This window comes from Rhinoderma darwinii, chromosome 3 (assembly GCF_050947455.1).
Source record: "Rhinoderma darwinii isolate aRhiDar2 chromosome 3, aRhiDar2.hap1, whole genome shotgun sequence".
NCBI classification, from domain to species: domain Eukaryota; kingdom Metazoa; phylum Chordata; class Amphibia; order Anura; family Rhinodermatidae; genus Rhinoderma; species Rhinoderma darwinii.
Window position 1 is genome coordinate 231469450 of NC_134689.1, and position 23678 is coordinate 231493127.

Consider the following 23678-nt stretch of genomic DNA (forward strand, 5'->3'; position numbering starts at 1 on the left):
ATTTTTTTAGTCTACTCACATATATTTTACATATTGTGTATTTATCCCCCTCCCCCAATGGCGGCCTAATCGACCGCCTACCCCTCGTCCAGCTTCTGCATCTAGCTGTACGGAAGAGCACTGCTGGAACTAAACAACAAGGGATATGATGGCATGCTCCACAGTCTGTTCAGGACCAATTCTATTGTTTGTTGTTTAGACCAAGGATTGGTCTCCATATCGATGGCCTATGAACACACATTAAAATCTGTTGAGAATCCCACACACAGCCTGATAGAGGAAAATGATTGTTTTTCCAAAATCATGGTGCAATAATGAGATACAGTAGATGCTTGTTTTGACTGCAAACAAAGGATAGCTGCCACGGCGACTGTAGAGATAGTGAGTGTCAATGAGCCTGCAGAGGATCGTGTGGACCCACTGTATTGGCAATGGACTTGGGGTAGGGCTAAACTAAGGAGCGGAGTCTAGGGGATAGCTAGGTGTTCACCGTTTAACCTCCATATGGAGTCTTGGCTGCTAAAATCTCCAGGTTCCTACATCCAGAGTAGTGTCTGCTGGCAACAGCCGACACGGACAGGTCAGGTACAATAACAGTAGGCAAGATGCAGAGTCTGGCATTAGCGTAGGTCAGGACAGGCAGCAGACATTCCCTCATGGTTAAAAAGCCAAATATCAGGGCAGGCAATAGACGATCGTCGTGGTAAACAGGCAAATGTCAGGGCATGGGCAGGCGGTAGGCAGACAAGCCTGAGTTTAGGCAGAATAGGTAACGAATAATCCAACTACAAGTATTAGGCGAATACAACTAGCAAGCTAGAGTATGGAACCTAATTGCTCAGGCATGGGTGGAATTTGGCGTGCGCTGTCACTTTAAGAGGAGAAGGGAGGGCAAACGTGCACTAGAGGCAGTAGAAGGAGAGCTAGGAGGAGAGCCAGGGGGAAGGCTGTTAACAACGTGGGATGGACGAGAGATGGGGCGCCTGCCTAGAGCCAGAAGACGCTGTGGAGACGTGAGTACACAGCGGCGGAAGCAGGCAGCAGCTATTATAATAACTCTTGTTTTATATTGCATTTCCAAGGTTGAACTAGCCCACTAGAGTAGCGAAGGATTCTTAGGCGGGCCCAAGCTCCCATATAATAATAGGCCCATAATACAACAGGGCTCGAAAGGAGAAGTAGCAATCAAAGTTCAACCAATTACCATTTTTTGTATAGGTTTGTTCGAAAAAATACCCTGGGATGGAAGAAAGATGTGGTGCCAGCCGGGAGTGAGAAGACACCGTTGAGAGGTAAGTACGCAATGGCAGGAGCGGACATCAGCCATTATAACTCTTGTTTTATATTGCATCTTCAAGGTCGTACTGGCCCACAAAAATACTAAAGGATTCTTAGGCAGGTCTAAGCACTCACAAAGGCCCCAAAGGTGAAGTAGCAATCAAAGATCAGTCAATTTCCCCTAATATACAGAGAGGGTATATTTCTGATATTTGCAGAAAAGCCAACCCTTATGAAAGCATTTGAAGTTGATAGTTAAGGGTCCCCAGGTTAAGACCTGGAGAACAGGCATGGTGCTGATTAAAATCAAGCACCTAGCCATGCCACTGGAGCTTCATGGCATGCGTTTCCATGGCTGCACAGCAACATACAAGTCTTACATTACTAAGCACAATGCCAAGCATTGGATGGAGTGGTGTAAAGCATGCCACCACTGGACCCTGGAGCAGTGGAAACATGTTCTGTGGAGTGACAAATCATGCTTATTTATCTGGCAGTCTAATGAACGAGTTTGGGTTTGGCAAATGCCATGGGAACGTTACCTGTCTGACTGCATTGTGCCAACTGTAGTTGGTGGATGAGGAATAATGATATGGGGTTGTTTTTCAGGGGTTGGACTATACCCCTTAGTTCTAGTAAATGTAAATCTTAATGCTTCAGCATATCAAGATATTTTGGACAATTGTTTGCTTTCAACTTTTTGGGTACAGATTTGAGAAGGCCCTTTCCTGTTCTAGCATGACTCTGCCCCAGTGCACAAATCAAGGTCCATAAAGTTATGGTTTAGTGAGTTTGGTGGGGAGAAACTTGACTTGCCCACGTAGAGCCCTGACCTCAACCACATCGAACACCTTTGGGATAAACTAGAAAGAAGATTTCTAGCCAGGTCCTGTCGTCTAACATCAGTGTCTGACGTCACAAATGCTCTTCTGGATGAATGGGCAAAAATTTCCACAGACACACTGCAAAAATATGTAGAAAGCTTTCCCAGAAAAGAGGCAGCTGTTTTAGCTGCAAAGGGGTGACCAACTACATATTAAATCCTATGGATTTAGAATGGGATGTCATAAAAGCTTGTGTAGGTGAAATGTGTATGTGTCCCAACACTTTATTTCTGTTAGTATGTGTTAGTAAAATATTTATTCTTTTTTAAGCTGTGGCAATTAGTACATACAATATAGAGCTAAACTATAATTATTGTTATGTTTCTGCATGAAGTACAGTACATATGGCAGCTATTCATTAAGATAATCCTGATGAGATATTATTAAAGAGGCTCTGTCAGCAGTTTATAACTTCCCTATCTCCTACCTAATCTAATAGGCTCTTTGATGCTGATAACTACTGTTTGTTTGTTTGTTTATTTTTTTTTTTTTTTGAAACAACATTTATTATTTACCAAGTTATGAACATTTTTCGATTTATGCAAATTTTTTCGAAATGCCCAACTGGGTGTTTCTTTTCTATTCACCAAGTGGGCGTTGTATAGAAAAGTGTATGATGCTGACCAATTAGCATCATACACTTCTCTTCATTCCAGCCCAGCTTGATTCACAGCACAGAGTGATCTCTCAAGATCACGCTGTGATGTCACTTCCTCCCGCAGGTCCTTCACCGGAGCGACGGAAGACTGAACAGACATCGCCTCCAGTCATGCCAGGACGTTTATCTGAATCTACTGCGGCTGGAGGCGATGTCTGTTCAGTCTTCCGTCGCAGGACCTGCGGGAGGAAGTAACATCACAGCGTGATCTTGCGAGATCACGCTGTGCTATGAATCCAGCTGGGCTGGAATGAAGAGAAGTGTATGACGCTGATTGGTCATACACTTTTCCTTACAACGCCAGCTTGGTGAAAAGCAAAAAAACGCCCAGTTGGGCATTTAGAAAAAATTTGCATAAATCGAAAAATGTTCATGACTTGGTCAATAATAAACGTTTTATTAGAAAACAAAAACAGTAGTTATCTACATCAAAGTGCCTATTAGATTAGGTAGGAGATAGGGGGGTGACAGAGCCTCTTTAAGTTAACCACAGCACTATCTAACTAAAGAAACTTATTAATCTTGAGGGAATAAACCATAGAAATATTACTGCATGACATCCTCAGCATTCACTTTTTATAAATATGTCAACGATTGTATACATGAAAAACAGAGGAAGTTTGTTGGTTCCAATTTGTTGCAGTTTCCTTCTCTATCTCATCCACTTACATTTGATAATAATAATGAAACCACCAGTCTGACCCTACCACAGGGACCATTATACCACTGTCGAGGACCCAGAAAAGCGACACAAACTGTTCCTATGACAACTCCTTCAGGTGACAAAACTAAAGGCCACAAAGAAAAAAAAAAACTCTGCTGAAAGTTGTATTTTTTCTGCTTATCTTTTCTTGTGCTGCAGTTTATGACAGCAATAATAGCTTCCTCTGAGAACCATTACAGGCAGCTATAGCGCACAACACGCTGTTATCACATAGATAATAGACAATTAGAACTTGGAAATATTGCGTAGTCATTATTGCACAAGGCACATCTGGAGCTAGAAGTCTCTGGCTGAAAATATTACCAGAAATTATACATTTCCTAGACAAGAGGAAAAAAATAGCATTGTACCAAAAGGGAAGGAAATAGAGGCAAATGTACAACCAATGAGTCTCAGCTGACATTTTCTGCTGGTGACAAGCTGCATGTTCCTTATAGAACCTGTCCTTTAAATGATACACCATTGGATTCCTACTATGTTTTTAGTCAATTCAAATCAGTCACAAAGGTCGTTTATTGCTCCGAGACATTTTCAATGTCCAATTTATCTTGTGTAGTGGACTGACACATGTGTCAATAAGAAGTATTAACAAAAATATGTCACTTTATCTGAGGCTGTGCTGACATTATCATTTGGACATATTTCTTTCTGGTTGCAATATTTATGCACCAATAGGAAAATATCAAGATAAACTTGCAGAATTAATAGAGAATCTTAAAGTGTGAACAATAAGTTTATGCTACCCCCAGAAAATATATTAAACGGGGATATAATTATAGCTTATTAAATAGACACTAACCTGACAATCAGCTGATTTTTCGTGGGTCCAGCTTTTCTTACTCCCCACGATCAGCTGTTATTATTGGGGATAATCGTGTTTGGCCATAGATTTTCCCTTCAGAAAGCCACTACAGGGGAAATGTAGCATTACATGCTGCCATTCAAAGGAATGTTCAACTGTGTAATGCATGGACGGGCCAGGTCCGCTAGAGCAAGAGGGAGATCTTAAAGGGAGATCCCGAGTGGGGGGACCTTTCTCCATAATGTTTATATGCCTTCATACACATGTGCCCTTCCTTATCTTTGCTTGAATTCGGTTAAGGACTCAAATTTCTCATGTAAAAAAATTAAATACAATATCATGGCATGCTAGCAAACCCTTGACAAGCTGAAAGTCACTTTACAAGCACTGGGTGGCCACGCACTTAGACAGATATAGCATAGGCATCTTATGATCTTAGTATCGCAAAATCATGTTTTCTTTTAAAGCTGGTCATGGCACACATCTCAAGATATGTTGTAGTAGAAAAAAAGCTAAGAAAGGACCCATCTATAGGTACATAGGTATGATATATTCCTTTTTATTCCTCGCATTTTTCTTTGTATTTGTAAAACTTGCCTCCTTTTACAGTCATAATTCACTGTATTAAACGATACGTATAATTTGTGCTCCCACAACATAGGAAAATTAATAGATTCACTGAAGTGATATGTGAGTAAAATATATAACTTTATTTCATAACTCTCTAAAAACAGGGGTACAATCACCACCGTGAAAAAGCCCCACCGTGTGTATTAAAAACGTATTAAACAATAACTACCTAGTCCTGATTCAATTGTGAACCCTCTATGACTGAGTATATTATAAAGATACCAATCTGGAATCAGCATTTGAACATGGGTATAACAGTAGTTTAGACCCTAAAACACACTGGAGCCCGCGATTACCGCACCAGAAACTCCTAATGCTAAGGTATACAACAATGCCACTGTCCCCTATGCTAAGATTCCTCATTTAACCCGACCCTACGCATTTCTATACTTATCATCAGGGGTCTGTAGCTTGGTCACTCTGGCCAGGATGCCAGCGATATTACTTCAACAGCAGATATTCTGCTGTACACCACGGAAGCATGCTCGCATAGATATCGCTGATAGGGTCGGGTTAAATGAGGAATCAGCATAGGGGACAGTGGCATTGTTGTATACCTTAGCATTAGGAGTTTCTGGTGTGGTTATCGCGGGCTCCAGTGTGTTTTAGGGTCTAAACTACTGTTATACCCATGTTCAAATGCTGATTCCAGATTGGTATCTTTATAATATACTCAGTCATAGAGGGTTCACAATTGAATCAGGACTTGGTAGTTATTGTTTAATACGTTTTTAATACACATGGTGGGGCTTTTCACAGTGGTGATTGTACCCCTGTTTTTAGAGAGTTATGAAATAAAGTTATATATTTTACTCATATATCACTTCAGTGAATCCCTCCTTTTACAGTCCTTTATAAAAGTTAAGTTGAATACCGTTGCATTACTTATCTTATATTAACCTCTTCTAGACATTTAATGCAACTGTACGTCATGGCCGGTAAGGGGAGCAAAGAGCGGTTCACAGAGTCAGCTCACTCCATAACCAGTGGATGTTGGCTGTAGGTTAAAGCCGACACATCACTGTAAGGGCCGGGATCGAAGATAACTAATTCTTTACAGATATTTTTTAAAGAAAATATAATAGACTGGAACATAGAATCATTACCTCTGGCATCTTGACTCGTCCTTCCTGAAAGGAGCATGTCTGTGGGTCATGGGTACACACATGTCGATATTTACACCAATGGCACTGATATGGACTTTGCACACAAGATAGGCACCTGAAAATATGAATGAAATATATGAAATTCAAAATACAAATGGTATAAATAACATTTTAACCTAAGTTAGAAATACTACCTTGCCAAGTAAATGCCACTGCAATTACTAATCAAAAGATCAATAGGTTGATATAGAGCAGGGGCCTCAAGCACGCGGGCCGCATACGTCCCCTGGGGCTGTTATCTGCGGCCCGGGACACAGAGCCGCTAGTATCGGCTCTGCTCCGAGACTCTGGAATTCCCTGACATCGCTGTCCACATATGAACAGCGATGTCTGGGGCTTCCCCAGAGCCGGAGTCCCGGGCAGAGCGCTAGTACAGGCTCTGCTCCGGGACTCTGTGGAATTCCCTGACATCGCTGCCCATATATGGACAGTGTGTCAGGGTCTTCCCCAGAGCGGAGTCCTGTGCAAAGCGCTAGTATAGGCTCTGCTCCGGGACTCTGTGGAATTCCCTGACATCGCTGTCCATATATGGACAGTGTGTCAGGGTCTTCCCCAGAGCGGAGTCCCGGGCAGAGCACTAGTATAGGCTCTGCTCTGGGGAAGCCTCTGACATCGCTGTCCATACATCGACAATGATGTCAGGGGCTTCCCCAGAGCAGGAGTCCCAGTGATGTCAGGAGCACAGCTGGAGTCCCAGGAAGAGCCTACTAGCGCTCTGCCCGGGACTCCAGCTCTGGGGTTGCCCCTGACATCTCTGACCATATATGGACAGTGATGTCAGGAGCAGAGCTGGAATCCCAGGCTGCACTCACAACTCTACTATTATATCATGTACTTTACTCCAGTCACATCCAGAGCTGCAGTCACCACTCTACTGTAACATGTTATACTCCAGTCACATCCAGAGCTGCACTCACAACTCTACTGTAACATCATGTACTATACTCCAGAGACATCCACAGCTACACTCACAACTCTACTGCAAGATCAGTAGATGCAGATGCAAACATCTTGTCTTATACTCCAAACAAATCCAGAGCTCCAGTCACAACTCTACTATTATATCATGTGCTATATTCCAGTCAGATCCAGAGCTGCAGTCACAACTCTACTGTAACATCATGTCTTATACTCCAGCCACATCCAGAGCTGCAGTCATAACTCTACTGTTACAGCATGTCCTATACTCCAGTCACATCCAGAGCTGCAGTCACAACTGTACTGTAATATCAGGTCCCATACTCCAAACAAATCCAGAGCTGCAGTCACAAATCTACTGTAGTTCGAGTGCTAGAAGCGGCTCTGCTCCGGGACTCCAGCTCTTGGCAAGACCCTGACATCACTGTGGTAGCATCTGTGGAGGGCACTATGGCCCTATCTAGGGGTGTGTTGCATTATCTACAGAGGGCACTGTGGCAGCATCTACAGAGGGCACTGTGGCAGCATCTACAGAGGGCACTGTGGCAGCATCCACAGAGGACTCTGTGGCAGCATCCACAGAGGGCACAGGGGCAGCATCCACAGAGGGCACTGCGGCAGCATCCACAGAGGGCACTGCGGCAGCATCCACAGAGGGCACTGCGGCAGCATCTACAGAGGGCACTGCGGCAGCATCCACAGAGGGCACTGCGGCAGCATCCACAGAGGGCACTGTGGCAGCATCCACAGAGGACTCTGTGGCAGCATCCACAGAGGGCACAGGGGCAGCATCCACAGAGGGCACTGCGGCAGCATCCACAGAGGGCACTGCGGCAGCATCCACAGAGGGCACTGCGGCAGCATCCACAGAGGGCACTGCGGCAGCATCCACAGAGGGCACTGCGGCAGCATCCACCGAGGGCACTGTGGCACTATCTAAAAAGTGGCTGCCCAATCTTGACGTGTGTCTGCCAAACGCTTCTAACTGAGCCTCCGGACTGCATTTAGCGACACTTAAACTGGAAAACTGGATTGTTGAAATAAGCGTGTGGAGAAATATCTCAAATTTTAAACCTAGCGGTATTATTATAGTAATGTAGTATTGTAGTAATGTAGTATTATTATTATAGTAATATAGTGTTATAGTAGTTCAAATAACTAATTGATTAACAATAAGTTTGTATTGTATCAAATTTGAAAGTAATGCGGCCCGTCAACTTCCCATTTTTCCTATATGCGGCCCACTTACCCGGCCGAGTTTGAGACCCCTGATATAGAGCAAACAAACGCTAAGGGTCCTGCATATGTTCATTTGTTTTAGAATGTTTAGAGATGGGAGCATTTAGTAATTTCATATATAGCATGTAACATATGCAACAGTATAATCTACACATTAGTTATTATGTTACTGCAATAATCTAACTATGCCATTAGAATAGGATTACTCGATACTAGAGACAAGCAAATTTCCCAAAATTCGTTTTGGGTCAGATTTGTTCGAACCGGTCGATTTGATTCACTGCAAATAGAAAGTGCCCCAATTGCCTTGAAAATTTGTGTCTGATTCTCTGATGTCTAATATGACTGTATCCAAGGGCAATCCAACCCCTTTCAAGCTCTTTAACGCTAAGCCAGCTTGTAATGTAAAAGTAACAGCAACATATTTGGGTTGAGGGAGGGTGACCCACAGTGCACTTTGGAAAGGTTGTCTGCAAGGCATTATGGGGAAGCCCATCCAAGGTCATGTGATCCTTTTTTCTAATCTGTAAAATGGCAGCTGTCATTTTCCAGCTGAATCACACATTTTTAAAAAACTTTGGTCCGAATTTGATTAATGTAAAATTGATTTGCTCATCTCTACTCAAGGCCAGCTGTCCATGTCATGAAAGACTCACTCACGCAAGGGCCTCTTAACATATCCAAATAGTTCTTGGTTATTACACTGTATGTGACTTCAGTGAGCATATGAGGATTGTAGCAATTTAATATAAAATACATGAAAATATAGCAGCTACCCACAGTCAGTAGGAGGTGTTGGGGATGCCATAAAACAAATCTAATAGAATGTAGAAGCAATGAAATACTTGTTTTTCAAATTGATAGCAAGCACTCACTCTGATTATTCTAATTAAAAATGTATACGGTATAATATTGTGTCAAGTCATAACGTAGTCTGCTATTAATATTTATTTATTTTTCTTACATTTTTATTTCTGGCAGAGAATGTGGAAGCAGTGACATACAACTGTTTATAATGAAATTATCACTGTGAATGTGGTGCAATCTATGGGAATGCTAAATAGAGAAAATGTTCTTACTACGATTCAGAGCACATGTTGGGGGGGTTTAAAATATTACTAGAGATGTATTTCAAATGACGAGAGATTACTATTGTGATCTATTTATTTTGAATCTAGTAATCGACAATTGTCTGATCTCTGTAGGCCCCACCGCTGAGACGCCACCGATCGCGAGAACAGGGGGCTCGAACTCCTTGTTCCTTCTCACTGCTCTATCTGCAGTGAGGAGAATATTTAATGGAGTTATGGGTTAAGCATGTGCTGGCCGCTCCATTCAATAACTATGCAGGAAACAGTTGAGTGCTGCCTTTGGCTGTTTCGGTAATTCCCATAGACTTTAAATGGAGAGTCAGTGCGCATAGTCAACTGGGTGCAGAGGAGTTGCATAGCTGGGAAGTGCTGTGGGAACAGACCTCCCAAGCCGTCTAAGCATCCTGTCATCGTGGCAGCAGCGTCCGGTGTGCACCGTGAGAAATGACACTAGGAGTGCAAGGTCACTGAAAGGGAGGGGATCCTTCTCTGATGTGAAGGGGTAGGGAAAGGCAACACGTAGCAGCGCCAGCAGTGCTGATGCGTGGAAGAGGGTGGGTAGATTATAAATAGGTTAGGAAGGCTGAGGGGGAGTGTGTGTGGTGGCAAGAGGTTATTGTAGGCACAGCCTATTACTCCAGCTCCAGTGGCATCCGCTTGCATTCTTCTGTAATGGAATCCAGCCAAGGCTCTTCAACTCCATGCACTCAGACACCATGCGGTATTAGGGTATGTTCACACGCAGTGTTTTAGGCGTATTTCGGGGCGTTTACGCCTCAAAAAACTCCGGAAAAAACGGAAGCTGAATGGAAAAAGCAGCATTTAGTTCATATGGGGCGTCTTTTGACATCTCGGTTTTAAAAAACGGAGCGTAAGACGACGCTCCGTAAAAAGAAGTAGCGAGTCACTTCTTGAAGCGTTTTTTTGGAGCTGATTTTCCATTGAACACTATGAAAAATGCCTGAAAAACGCCTCAAAAAACGCCTGAAAAGAAGCCTCAAAAGAAGCTCCAAATTTCATTTTCAGCTTCAAAAACGCCTGAAAATCAGAGGCTGTTTTCTCTGAAATCAGCTCCGTATTTTCAGATGGTTTTTTTTGTGTGAACATACCCTTACAGACAAGTAGATAATGGTGAGATTATCAGCATGCACCGTTCAAGTATCAGTATTGTGAGAAACTAGACATGGACCGCACATTAACAATATATACGTTGATCTGAGCCGCTAGGCATAATTTATAAACATGACCATGAGGTTCTTTGTTAACATTTTGATCAAACTGTATAAGCCCACTTGCCACTTCAAGGCGAGCTCTTTCAAAGTGGGTCCCTACTCTATCAGTTGCATCACCGTATGGAGGCCACCGCCACCGCAGCACCGCACCTGCAGAGGGAGCAACTCAGAGGCCCAAAAACACCCATGCTATCAGGCTGCGCCAAGCCTCCTTGACGCTGGGCCACGTCCCCCCACAAGTGCAGCACTACAACAACAGATACTATCCCACAGCACCACAGCATGTGAACAGATGGAATAAGCTCGCCTTACCATGCGCTCCCAGTGGCCAATTGAGAGCACAAGCAAGAGCAGAAACACTTATGAGCTCATTCCTAAATTAAAATCAGCTGGGTCAAATGCGTGGAGTGCTGGTGCCAAGTAAAACCCCCAAAAAATTGAGGAGGATAGACTATACAATATGAGCATTGTGAGAAACTAGCCATGGACTGCACATCCCTAATATATACGTTGATCTGAGCCGCTAGGCATAATATAGGTGCTGCAACCTATAGAGTAGGGACCCACTTTGAAAGAGGTCGCCTTGAAGTGGCAAGTGGGCTTATACAGTTTGATGAAAATGTTAACAAAGAACCTCATGTTCATTTTTATAAATGATGTCTAGCGGCTAAGATCAACTTATATATTGTGGATGTGCGGTCCATGTCTAGTTTCTGACAATACTGTTCAAGTATATTGTCAAGTTATTGTAAAGTAAACGTGTTATTCGTGTATTGCTGGCAAGATTTTAAAGAACAACGTTTTCAAGCGTGGGGAATGTAGTCTTAAAAGGGCAGCACACTTAGTATGAGTGGATTCCTTTTACATACTACTAAAGGGGACAATAAAGTACTGCTGCTGCCCATTCGCACCCTAAGGCAAGATAATTTCTGGGACAACTGCAGAGATGGAGAGTCAGGTTTTCTTCAAAAAGTAGTGGTTAGCAACCGCAAGTATGCAAAACTCTGTTTATTTCACTGGAGCAGCTCCCACTGTGACTGGTAAAGGCACAGTGGCTTTGGTGCATAAGGACAAGTGCTACCACTCTTATAAGGGATTCCCACGGGGTCAGCGTTCCCAAACTCGGGTTTTACCATTCTGGGCTGGGATTAAGAGATCGTTAACAAGTGTTCTCCCTGAAGTGTTCAGTAAAGTTTACAATAGTACCTTCTGTGTCTTCTAAATTGTCACCTCTACACATCCATCACTCACACAATGATGACCTACCTCAAGGATAAGTCATCTGGACAAGTCGGACGTTAGATTATTAATTAGAAATAATGCATTGTATTTACAAAGTTACTCAAGCTTTTATATAGAATAATATAATATAGAAGCTGCAAAATGATGCTGCTTTGTTGCTTTATTCCTTCGGAAAAAAATATATACTGACAGCAAAGTGGCCAAAGTTGTTACTGACAGGTAAATTTAAATTTCAAAAACATTTTTTAAAAATTGGGGAAAAAAAATTCTAACACTGTACATACAAGGCTCTATTTGGAGACACAAAAACGCCAGTGTAACCAATAGGAGAATTGAAAAATTCACATTGTAGCTTAGAAATCTAAAAGTTCCAGTGAGCAATAACAAGATTATCTTTGCCATAGTTTCATGTACAGTATGCCTAGTATTCTTGTCCTAAAACATCCTTTTCATAGTGTAATGTTTTGCTATTATCAATTTTTCACTTTATGAATACAGGGCCGCCATCAGGGCATTACTGGCGGTACTGCCGTCAGGGGGCCGGCCATAAATTTTAAAAAAGGGGGCCCGCTCTCCACTGCTGGAATCCATTTGCTCACAGCAGTGGGGTCCTTATGATTTCACTTTGGTGAAAGGAAAAGGTCCCATTACAGAGCCGGAGCCCGTTCTTTAAACCAAAGTAAAAACATAAGGGCCCGCTGTTCACATAGTGCCCACCCCCTTCTCCTCCTCCACAGTGGCGTGACAGTGTTTGTGGAGGAGACAAGGGGTGGTGACTTGAAAGACAGCGGGAGTTTTGAGTCCAGTTGAGGAATCATGCAGCAACGGCAGAAAACTTCTGACACGGTGAGTATGTAATGTCTGTGTCAGGCTGCTGCTGCCCGGAGCCACCTCACATCATATCCCCCCCAATGAAAAGCACTGTGTTACCCATGTCTGTACTATACCCGCTCAGAACTGCTTCATAGTCTTGTATCACTAGCAGCAGTTCTTATGTCGGCTCTTATCTCCTGTGCTGTGTAACCAGAGGGAGAAGACAGGTTTATTGTCCCGTTACACAGCACAGTAGATAAGACCCATGGTAAAGCTGCTGCTAGTGATACAATGCAGTGCTTCAGTGTCAAGAGGATATTATACAGATGTGGCTAAGACACTTGCTTTCTATGGGGGGGATAGATGACAATGGGGCAGGGAGATGTTATTGGGTGGGGAGGGAAAAGATGGTGTAGTGGGTAGGAGATAATAATGGGGGGTGGATGACACTGAAGGAGGCATTATACTAGGGGGATGATAACTGGAGGGAAGAGAGGATATCTGAAGGGTGGTGAGGAAGTATACCTGGGGGGTAGAGGAAGGAGAGAGGATACCTGGGGGAGGGGGAGAGATCTTAAAGGCTATGTGCACCTCTGAAAAGTGTTGTTTTTTAAAAACTAAAGTTTATTAGCGTGTGTTATGAAACTTTGTAAATTTTTTTATTAAAAAGTATTTTTACTTTTTGAGATACAGTTGCTTTGTATCCTGTATACAGAGCTGAAACCCGTATCTGTCAGGTCCTGGGGACTGACAGTTTGAGTGTCGGTGGGTCAGGATCCACCTGTTATCGATCACATCTAAATTCTGAACAGAGTCACACAGGACCCGCTGACGCTGAACCCATCAGTCCCGTGGACCTGACAGATAAAGGTTTCAGTGCACAATACAGCTGCTCTGTATACAGGATACAAAGTAGCTGTATCTCATAAAGTAAAACTTATTTTTAATAAAAAAAGTCTTTACAAAGTAGCACCAAACAGACTGGTAAACTTTTTTATTAAAAAAAAACAACAAAAAAAACATTCAAAGGCTTACATAGCATTTAAACCTGTGGTGGGTAGTGAGATAATACCTAAGGGGGTGAAGAAGATATGATCCATATAATTTTTGTAATGTAAATTTATCTTTTATGACTCGGCCTCCCTCCACACGCAGCCAGGCAAGTTCTTTTACCTTAAAGTGTAGCTAAACGTTTAACAAACTTCTGACATGACATAGTGACATGTCAGAAGTTTTGATTGGTGGGGGCCCGAGCACTGAGATCCCCACCAATCACTAAAACGAAGCCGCTGAAGTGCTCAGCCGCTTCGTTTCTGTTCAGCTTTTTCCGGAAAACAATGTATCGGAGGATGGACTCAATAGAAAGTCTATGAGCCCTTACTCCGATAAATCGGCTTTCCGAAAAAAGCCGAACAGAAACTAAGCGGCTGAGCGCTCACACGAGGACTTCAGCTCCTTTGTTTTAGTGAATTGATGGGGGTCTCAGTGCTCGGACCCCCACCAATCAAAACTTCTGACATGTCACTATGACATGTCAAAAGTTTGTTAAACGTTTAGCTACACTTTAAAAAGCCCCTGTCGCCTACTGTGTGCCACCTGCCCCCCTACAAAGCCCCTGCCAAGGTGTCTCCTCACTGCCCTCTCACCTACAGAGCCCCTTAATCTGTGCCCCCTGCTCATGCTACGTAGTGTCTACTTCCTGCCACTAGGCATATCCCCCCTTGCTACAGCCTTCTTCCCCTTACAGAGGCCATGTTACCTCGCACCTCCTCCCTGCCTCCACCACATAGCCACCTACTGTCACTCTTTGCTTACAGTACCATAGAGATATAATCCCATGTAGTTATAAAGAGGCACCAATAGAAAATTGGACAGATAATCCCCATCAATAAATGTTTTGTTATCAAATTCCAAATCCACTAGATAGACCATAAAAGCCTGAATGCTGAACTGTGACGGCAGGTAAGGGTCTGGTGGAAAGGTGTCTGAATTACTTAAGAGGTTTGATCTGGGGGTCTGAATTTTTTTCTGGTTTGGGGTCTGAAATTATTTAGAGGTCTGGTGTCTGAATTAGTTTTGTTGTTTGGTGTCTACACAGATGACGTGTGTGCTGCTTGAGAAGAGAAGGCGAAAAAAAATCACCAAGGTGTGGCAGTAGGAGATCTTAGGGACTGCAGCAGCCAGAACTAAATCTGACTCTGCTGTGTACATGCAGCAGCTTCAGTGCAATAATTTTTGTTTCTGTTGCCCCCCTGCAACCAGATTCTCTGCACACACACTGTTTCCATTTTTGCCCCCACCCCCCCCCCACAGAGTCCCTGTCTCTTCCCTGTCCCTCCACAGAGTCCCTGTCAGGTTGCGTCTCCCCTGGCCACCCTCCCACCCATGCCACTTTCTGTTCTCCCATAAATCCCCACCTCCTTCCCCCACCAAGCCCTGGCACTGAGTCTCTCCACCTCGCCCCTGATACCCACCAGCTGTCTCTGCCCTGCCCCTCCAAATAGACCCTACTAGTTTGCTTTTCACTGCTGCCCTACCTCCCACCCCTTAACTTTGCGCCCGCCCCAATAGTGAGGGGGGGGGAACAGACTCCTTGGCTGTATGGGGCCCAGAAATTTCTGATGTTAGCCCTGTATGAAACTACTAAATGTTTTTTCTCTTTATTCTGTGCAAATACTACCAACATGACAGAGAAAAATTACTCACAAATAAGAGCAAGAACACAGTTGAGAACAATAAAAAACAGAACAGTAAGTGATACTGGACAAATGACTAGCAAATAGTTTTTTACTTTAACCCCTTCCCGACATCCGCTGTATATATACGGCACTGTCGGGAGGTGCTTCCCGCAAAGCGCCGTATATGTACGGCGCAGTGATGGTGCGGGCTCAGAAGCAGAGTCGGCACCATCACCGCGGGGTGACAGCTGTATTATACAGCTGGCACCCTCCTGTAACTGCCAGGACCGGAGCTATTCTCCGATCCGGCAGATTAACCCCTCAGATGCTGCGCTCAACATCTGATAGGTTTTCTCCCGATCGGCAACCCAGTGATGCAATCGCAGGGTTGTTGTGGCAATCGGACGCCAGAAAATGGCGTCCGAGTCTGCCTTGTACGGGAGCCGATGAGGACCCGCCTGCGGCGAGTCCTCATAGGCTTGCTGTCAGTGAATAACTGACAGCGCTAATACACTGCACTACGTATGTAGTGCAGTGTATTAGAGTAGCGATCGGGGCATCAGGCCCTCATGTCCCCTAGTGGGACAAGTAAAAAAAGTAAAAAAAAGTAAATAAAAATGTTGTAAAACAATAAAAACACACACATTTCAAATAAAAATAAAGCTAAACTGACTTTTTTCCCATAGTAAGTCTTTTATTATGGGAAAAACCGTAAAAATAAAAAAAACTATACATAATTGGTATCGCCGCGTCCGTAACGACCCAAACTACAAAACAATTATGTAATTTATCCCGCACGGTGAACGCCGTAAAAAAAAAAACATGAAAAACACCAGAATCTTTGTTTTTAGGTCACATCTCCTTCCAAAAAATGCTATAAAAAGTGATCAAAAAGTCACATTTACTCCAAAATAGTACTAATAAAAAATGACAATCCGTGCCGCAAAAAATAATCCCTGACACCGCTTTCTGCACGCAAAAATAATAAAGTTATGGGTCTTAGAATGTCGACACAGAAAACAAATGATTTGATAAAAAAAGTGATTTTATTGTGCAAAAGCTGCAATACATAAAAAAAACTATATAAATTTGGTATCGCCGTAATCGTATCGACCCGCAGAATAAAGCTAACATGTAATTTAGGGCACACTGTGGATGCCGATAAAAAAAACAATAAAAAACTATTCCAGAATTGCTTGTTTTTGGTAATTTCCTTTACCAAAAAATGAAATAAAAAGTGATCAAAAAGTCGTATGTGTTCCAAAATGGTACCAATAAAATCTACAGCCCGTCTCGCAAAAAACAAGCCCGCATACCGCTCAATCAACTGAAAAATAAAAAAGTTACGGCACTAGAAATGCTGTGATGAAAAAACATCTCAATGCGCAGGCCGGAGGGGAACATTCCTTCAGTTTCAGGGCCCTAGTATTTAGGAACTAGGAAAGGGAATGGACACAGCACATCCGCTGGAAGCGAGGGCGCCCGTATTATACCAGCGCAAAACTTTCTCAGCAATATTTCCCAAACTACGAAGGAGAAAAAGTCCCCAAAAGGTGCAGAGCGTTACAAAAGGGGAATAAGAAAGAAAACTGTTTATCAGTGTGACACCGGCCTGCGCATAACGGATCGCTTCACAGCGTAACACACACCTATGGACAATTGTATTATTTACCCCATTATTATACCCTCTTATTATGCCCTGATGTACTCCTCGCAGCTTAGATATACGCTGATGTACTCCGCACAGATTACATATGCCCCCACATTATAAACTGAAATACCAGCAAAACCCCAAACAGAACTACTACCAAGCAAAATCCATGCTCAAAATGGCGGTCTTTCCCTTCTTAGCCCTACAGTGTGCCCAAACAGCAATTTATGGCCACAAGTAAGGCATTACCATACCCGGGAGAACCCGCTTAACAATTTATGGGGTAAGATTCTCTAGGGGCACAACATCTTGTGCGGTGAATGGGCAGATCAGTGGAGAAATTGCAATTTTCACTTTGCACAATCCACTGCGTATTAATTTCTGCAAAACACCTGTGGAGTCTAAATTCTCACTACACCCCTTGATAAATGCCTTTAGGGGTGTAGTTTCTAAAACGGGGTCACTTTTGTTTGGTACATCAGGGGTTTTGCAAATGCAACATGGCGTCCGCAAACCATTCCAGCAAAATCTACGCTCCAAAAGATAAATACCGCTCCTTTTCTTCTGAATGCTCCCATATATGTAAACAGCTGATTATAACCACATATGGGGTGTTACCGTACTCGGGAGAAATTACTTTACAAATGTTGGGGTGCTTTTTCTTCTCTATTCCTTGTAAAAATGAAAAATGTGTATCTAAAACTACATCTTGTTGGAAAAAATAATTATTTTTCATTTTCATGGCTTAATTCTAATTAATTCAGCAAAAAACCTTTGGGATCAAAATTTTCACTATACCCCTAGATGATTCCTCAGGGGGTGCAGTTTCCCAAATGGAGTCACTTTTGGGGTGTTTCCACTGTACTAGTACTACAGGGGCTCAGCAAATATGACATGACACCCAGAAACCATTCCAAAATCCAAATGGTGCTCCTTCCATTCTGAGCCCTACCGTGTGTCCAAACAGATGTTTGTGACCACATGTGGGGTATTGTTTTATTCGGGAGAAGTTGCTTTACAAATGTTGTGGTGCTTTTTCTCCTTCAGTCCTTGTGGAAATGAAAAAAAATACCTAAACCTACATTTTCTTTGAAAAAATGTAGATTTTCATTTTTACGGCCTACTTACAATAAGTTCTGTAAAACACCTGTGGGGTCAAACTACTCACTGTACCCCTAGATAATTTCCTCATGGGGTGTAGTTTCCAAAATTGGGTCACTTGTTGGGGGTTTCCACTGTTTTGTCCCCTCAGGAGCTTTGCAAATGTGACATGGCCTCCGCAAACCATTCCTGCTAAATTTGAGTTCCAAAAGCCAAATGGCGCTCTTTCCCTTCTCAGCCTCGCCGTGTGTCCAAACAGCCGTTTATTACCACATGTGGGGTATTGTTTTACTCGGTAGAAATTTCTTTACAAATTTTATGGTGCTTTTTCTCCTTTAGTCCTTGTGGAAATGAAAAAAAATTAGCTAAACCTACATTTTATTTGAAAAAATGTAGATTTTCATTTTCATGACCTAGTTCCAAAAATATTTGCAAAAAAACTGGCCGGTCAAAATGCTTGCTACACCCCTAGATAAATTCCTCGAAGGGTATAGTTTCCAAAATGGGGTCACTTGCTGGGGGTTTCCAATGTTTTGTCACCTCAGGGGCTTTGCAAATGCGACATGGCCTCCGCAAACCATTCCTGCTAAATTTGAGCTCCAAGAGCCAAATGGCGCACTTTCCATTCTAAGCCCTGCCGTGTGTCCAAACAACCGTTTATTACCACATGTGGGGTATTGTTTTACTCGGGAGAAATTGCTCTACAAATGTTGTGGTGCTTTTTCTACTTTAGTTCTTTTGGAAATGAAAAAAAATTAGCTAAACCTACATTTTATTTTAAAAAATGTAGATTTTCATTTTCATGGCCTAGTTCCAAAAATGTTTGCAAAAAAACTGGCTGGTCAAAATGCTTGCTACACCCCTAGATAAATTCCTCGAGGGTTGTAGTTTCCCAAATGGGTCACTTTTGGGGGGTTTCCACTGTTTTAGTTCCACTAGACCTGTTCAAAGCTGACATGGTGCCTAAAGTATATTCTAATAAAAAGGAGGCCCAAAATCCACTAGGTGCTCCTTTGCTTCTGAGGCCAGTGCTTCAGTCCAGTAGCACACTAGGGCCATATGTGGGATATTTCCTAAAACTGCAGAACCTGGGCAATAAATATTGAGTTGCATTTCTTGGGTAAAACATTCTGTGGTACAAAAAAAATGGATTCAAAATGAATTTCTGGAAAAAAATAATGAACTTTGTAAATTTCACCTCTACTTTGCCTTAATTCCTGCGCAATGTCTAAAGGGTTAAGAAACTTTCTAAATGCTGTTTTGAATACTTTGAGGGGTGCAGTTTTTAAAATGCGGTGACTTATTGGGGGTTTCTAATATCTAAGGACCTCAAAGCCACTTCACAACTGAACTGGCGCCTGTAAAAATAGCATTTTGAAATTTTCTTGAAAATGTGAGAAATTGCTGCTAAAGTTCTAAGCGTTGTAACGTCCTAGAAAAATAAAATGATGATCAAAAAACGATGCCAATCTAAAGTAGACATATGGGGGATGTTAGTTAGCAACATTTTTGTGTGGTATAACTGCTTGTCTTACAAGCAGATACATTTAAATTGAGAAAAATGCTAATTTTTTCAATTTTTCGCTACATTTTGGTGTTTTTCACAATTAAATACTGAATGTATCGGGCAAATTTTGCCAGTAACATAAAGTCCAATGTGTCCCGAGAAAACAATCTCAGAATCGCTTGGATAGGTAAAAGCATTCCGGAGTTATTACCACATAAAGTGAAACATGTCAGATTTGAAAAATGAGGCTCTGTCAGGAAGGTCAAAAGCAGCCAAAGAGGGAAGGGGTTAAAATGAAAAAAACTGTTAAAGATCAACTCAAGCCAGCATTTAATGTTACTATATACAGTATAGAGCAAAATCTTTTCACTGTAGACATACTGTTATTTAACTTCTTTAGTTATTCATCAAGGAACACACATTATAAGATATATAGGGAAATTAATCGGCTTAACTAAATATACGTATACACGGTAAGAATAAGCTCACCACTTACTGTACTATCATAAAATACTCCCCTTGGACTTTATCATGTCTTGTGTAACACAATTTAACAAACAAGTCTTATTAAAAATGTATCTGTTAAAGTTCTGCAGATGCCAAAAAATATAAATAAAGTAAATGATATATTATATACATTGTGTCATATTGTACTGATAATTGTTAATAAATTTTTATATTTAGACTTTTTAGGTATACATTTTTAGGGTAAGCACAAAGGTGACATATATTTTACAATATTTTACTGGTAGGGCATGACCACACATGGCGGAATTCCTCCGCAACTGTCCGCATCAATGCCGCACCTAATCCGGGTTGCGGATTACGGCTGCGGATCTGCACAAAATGTGCAGAAAATGGATGCGGACTAGCTGCTGCGGACTGCGGGAAAAGTGCTTCCCTTCTCCCTATCAGTGCAGGATAGAGAGAAGGGACAGCACTTTCCCTAGTGAAAGTAAAAGAAATTCATACTTACCGCCCGTTGTCTTTATGACGCGTCCCTCCTTCGGCATCCAGCCCGACCTCCCTGGATGACGCGCCAGTCCATGTGACCGCTGCAGCCTGTGCTTGGCCTGTGATTGGCTGCAGCCGTCACTTACACTGAAACGTCATCCTGGGAGGCCGGACTGGAGACAGAAACAGGGAGTTCTCGGTAAGTACGAACTTCATTTTTTTTTACAGATACATGTATATTGGGATCGGTAGTCACTGTCCCGGGTGCAGAAACAGTTACTGCCGATCGCTTAACTCTTTCAGCACCCTGGACAGTGACTATTTACTGACGTCTCCTAGCAACGCTCCCGTCATTACGGGAGCCCCATTGACTTCCTCAGTCTGGCTGTAGACCTAGAAATACATAGGTCCAGCCAGAATGAAGAAATGTCATGTTAAAAAACCAATACGCTCCGCACCACACATAACATGTGCATGACAGCTGCGGACTTCATTGCGGAACTTAGAATCTCCATTGAAGTCAATGGAGAAATTCCGCCATGAGTCCGCAACCAGTCCGCCACTGCTCCGCAACAGACAGAGCATGCTGCGGACACCACATTCCGCTCCGCAGCCTATGCTCCGCAGCGGAATTGTACGCATCGTGTAAACGAACACTGCGAAATTAAAGTGAAAGTCAATGGAGAAACGGCTCCGCTGCGGATTAACGCTGCGGAGTGTCCGCAGCGGAATTTAAGTGAAAATCCGCTATGTGTGAACCCGCCCGTATAGTGGACTTACTAGTCACCATGCAAGTTTATCTGTCTTTTGAATCATGCAAGTTTCCCATTTTTTTTGCAAAATTGTTAAAGCTCTGTCCAGTAGCAAAGGGAGCAGGCATAAAAAACTATTTTTCAAGTCTACCCAGAAATGTTCACTAGGCCTCATAAACATGGCCACATTATGGATCAGAAAAAAAAACAATATATTTAATCAAACATTTTTAGTGGTGATAGCCTGGTGATAGTTCTTTGCTGAAAATTCATTTGTAAACCTGTCTTTTTCAGATAAGATGCAAACTGCTGGGGACAACTAACATGGCACACGATGCTTTGTCTCATGCTAAAACAACCAGCTGAGAACAAGAATGGAGCAGTAGAGAGAAGAATAGTGCTTATGGCATATGGGTTAGAAGTCAGACACAACAATTCCTCTTAATTTCTGATTGTTATGGAAACCAAAAAATACAAGCGAAAGATATAAAATAAAAACAGTTTGAAAAAGGATACCGAATTATGCATTGTCTCCTTGGCCTATTTTTGATGTCCGTGTGAAAATATTAATAACTATAACATGTATTGTACATATATCTCATTTGCTAATTTAAAGGCTGTATATACCTTTGAAAGTTTTATTTATTTTTTTAAATCAAATCAATGTATTTTTTATTCTAAGCACTTTTTTAATTTACTGTTGTTAAATACTTTTTTACTTTTCACGATACATCATTCACTCTCAGCCGATTCTGTCAGTTCAGTTGAACAGCTCGGCTGAGAGTAGGTCCTGCGTGTCTTTGACACACAAGATGCAGCTGATATCTATTACATCTAAGTCCTGAATCCTGCGTCAGACACGCAGGACCCCCTCTCAGCTCAGCCGTCAGTTCAGCTGAACTGACGGATTAGGCTCAGAGAGAATGATACAGCTTCTACTTATACAGGATACATAGAGGCTGCATTGTAAAAAGTAAAAAAAATAATCATACTAATAATAACAGTCAATTAAAAAAGTACTCATAATAAGAAAAAACATTGATTTAATAGAAAAAACTATTTAAAGGTTTTCATGGCTTTAAAATTGTATTAAGCATAATACTTACGAGGTATGAACACTGCAGTTATAGAAGACAAAGTTTGTACTGGCAAATGTCATCCCAGTTTCTTTGGACTTAAGTTGGAGCTGGACAATATGATGGTCACCTAGAAATAATACAAATGAATAACCAGTCAGTATAACCTAGTGGTAAAATGTGGTACTACAGTATGTTAACTAATCACAGTAGACAGCATACAGTCATTCACATACTGTAAAAAAATAAAAGTAACCACTACCGTTACACTGCTATTCTAAAAAGAAAGGCAGAAATGCTTTAGAGATTGATTGTAAACAAGTTATTACCTTCAAGTGGGTTTTAGAACCATTAGAAAAAGCACCTGACACTTCCCTAAATAAAATAAGAATGTTTGTGATAAACTTACATTTGAAATTTTGCTTTAGACCACGGCTGGTTTAGAGCTGGGACCCTTCAAAGTTTTTCTCTGCACAGATTCGCTCATTGCCATTGGTTGTGCACGGACTTCACTTGAATGGAGCTGTAATGCACTTTCCTGCACAGTGAATGGCTGGGAGCACCGCTGTGCAGGGACAAATTGTGAAGGGGCCTCAGTGCCAGACCCTTAATTTTCAGGATAGGTGGGGGTTCTGGCAATTGATCCCTTAGAACAGAAAGAAATAACATATCCTAGAAATATACCATCACTTTCTGTGATGGGAATAACCATTTCATTTTTGTTAGTACCTTTACCTTATAAGAATATAAGCAATATGCAAATAATTTTAGAACTAATAAAAATATTCAGCTTGTATAATAGAACATTACACTACATACTGTAGAAATATATTCTCTGCATAAAGTATTTCCAAAATCCCCCTTCAGGGGCATACTGTATCCATGCACCTAGAGCACCCTGCTATGAATGGGGAGATTTAATATTTTACACATTCAGCATGATCATTAAATCAATGCAAATTCACTTCAGTTGAACGCTTCATATTTTTAGAATAATTATTGCTTTGGGGAAGAGTCTCAAACTATTTATATACACAGCAGCTCAGTGCTAGATTTTACTAGAAAGCACATCACCAACTGCCAACCTCTGTATTTTATACCAATGCCATTAGAATTCCAAAATGCTAATTTATTTTTTAACTGTACTACAGTATATGTCTTTGGATGCTTTAAAACAACAATGTTATTAAGTTAGTTACTAAATTTTTTATGTAATTTGTTTTCGGTTTCTGATAAAAATGAGCCGAATCCAGACAACCACTTTGTTCAGCAGATCGCCGGG

The 23678-nt window shown here is 42.0% G+C and overlaps 1 protein-coding gene and 1 long non-coding RNA gene across 2 annotated transcripts in view; one reads left to right on the forward strand and one right to left on the reverse strand.

The window, feature by feature from the left end:
• Positions 1-23678, reverse strand: part of PLXNA4 (plexin A4) — a 715975-nt gene that overhangs the window by 195822 nt on the left and 496475 nt on the right. The window contains exons 8-9 of the mRNA XM_075857507.1: positions 22427-22526; positions 6083-6197 (exon numbers count right to left, since the gene is read on the reverse strand). Coding sequence (XP_075713622.1) covers positions 6083-6197; positions 22427-22526 — 215 coding nt within the window. The remainder of the gene's footprint in view (positions 1-6082; positions 6198-22426; positions 22527-23678) is intronic.
• On the forward strand, positions 939-21799 carry LOC142749452 (uncharacterized). Its single transcript, XR_012882412.1, has 3 exons — positions 939-1013; positions 1219-1292; positions 21615-21799. It is a non-coding gene; the product is annotated as an uncharacterized LOC142749452 (long non-coding RNA).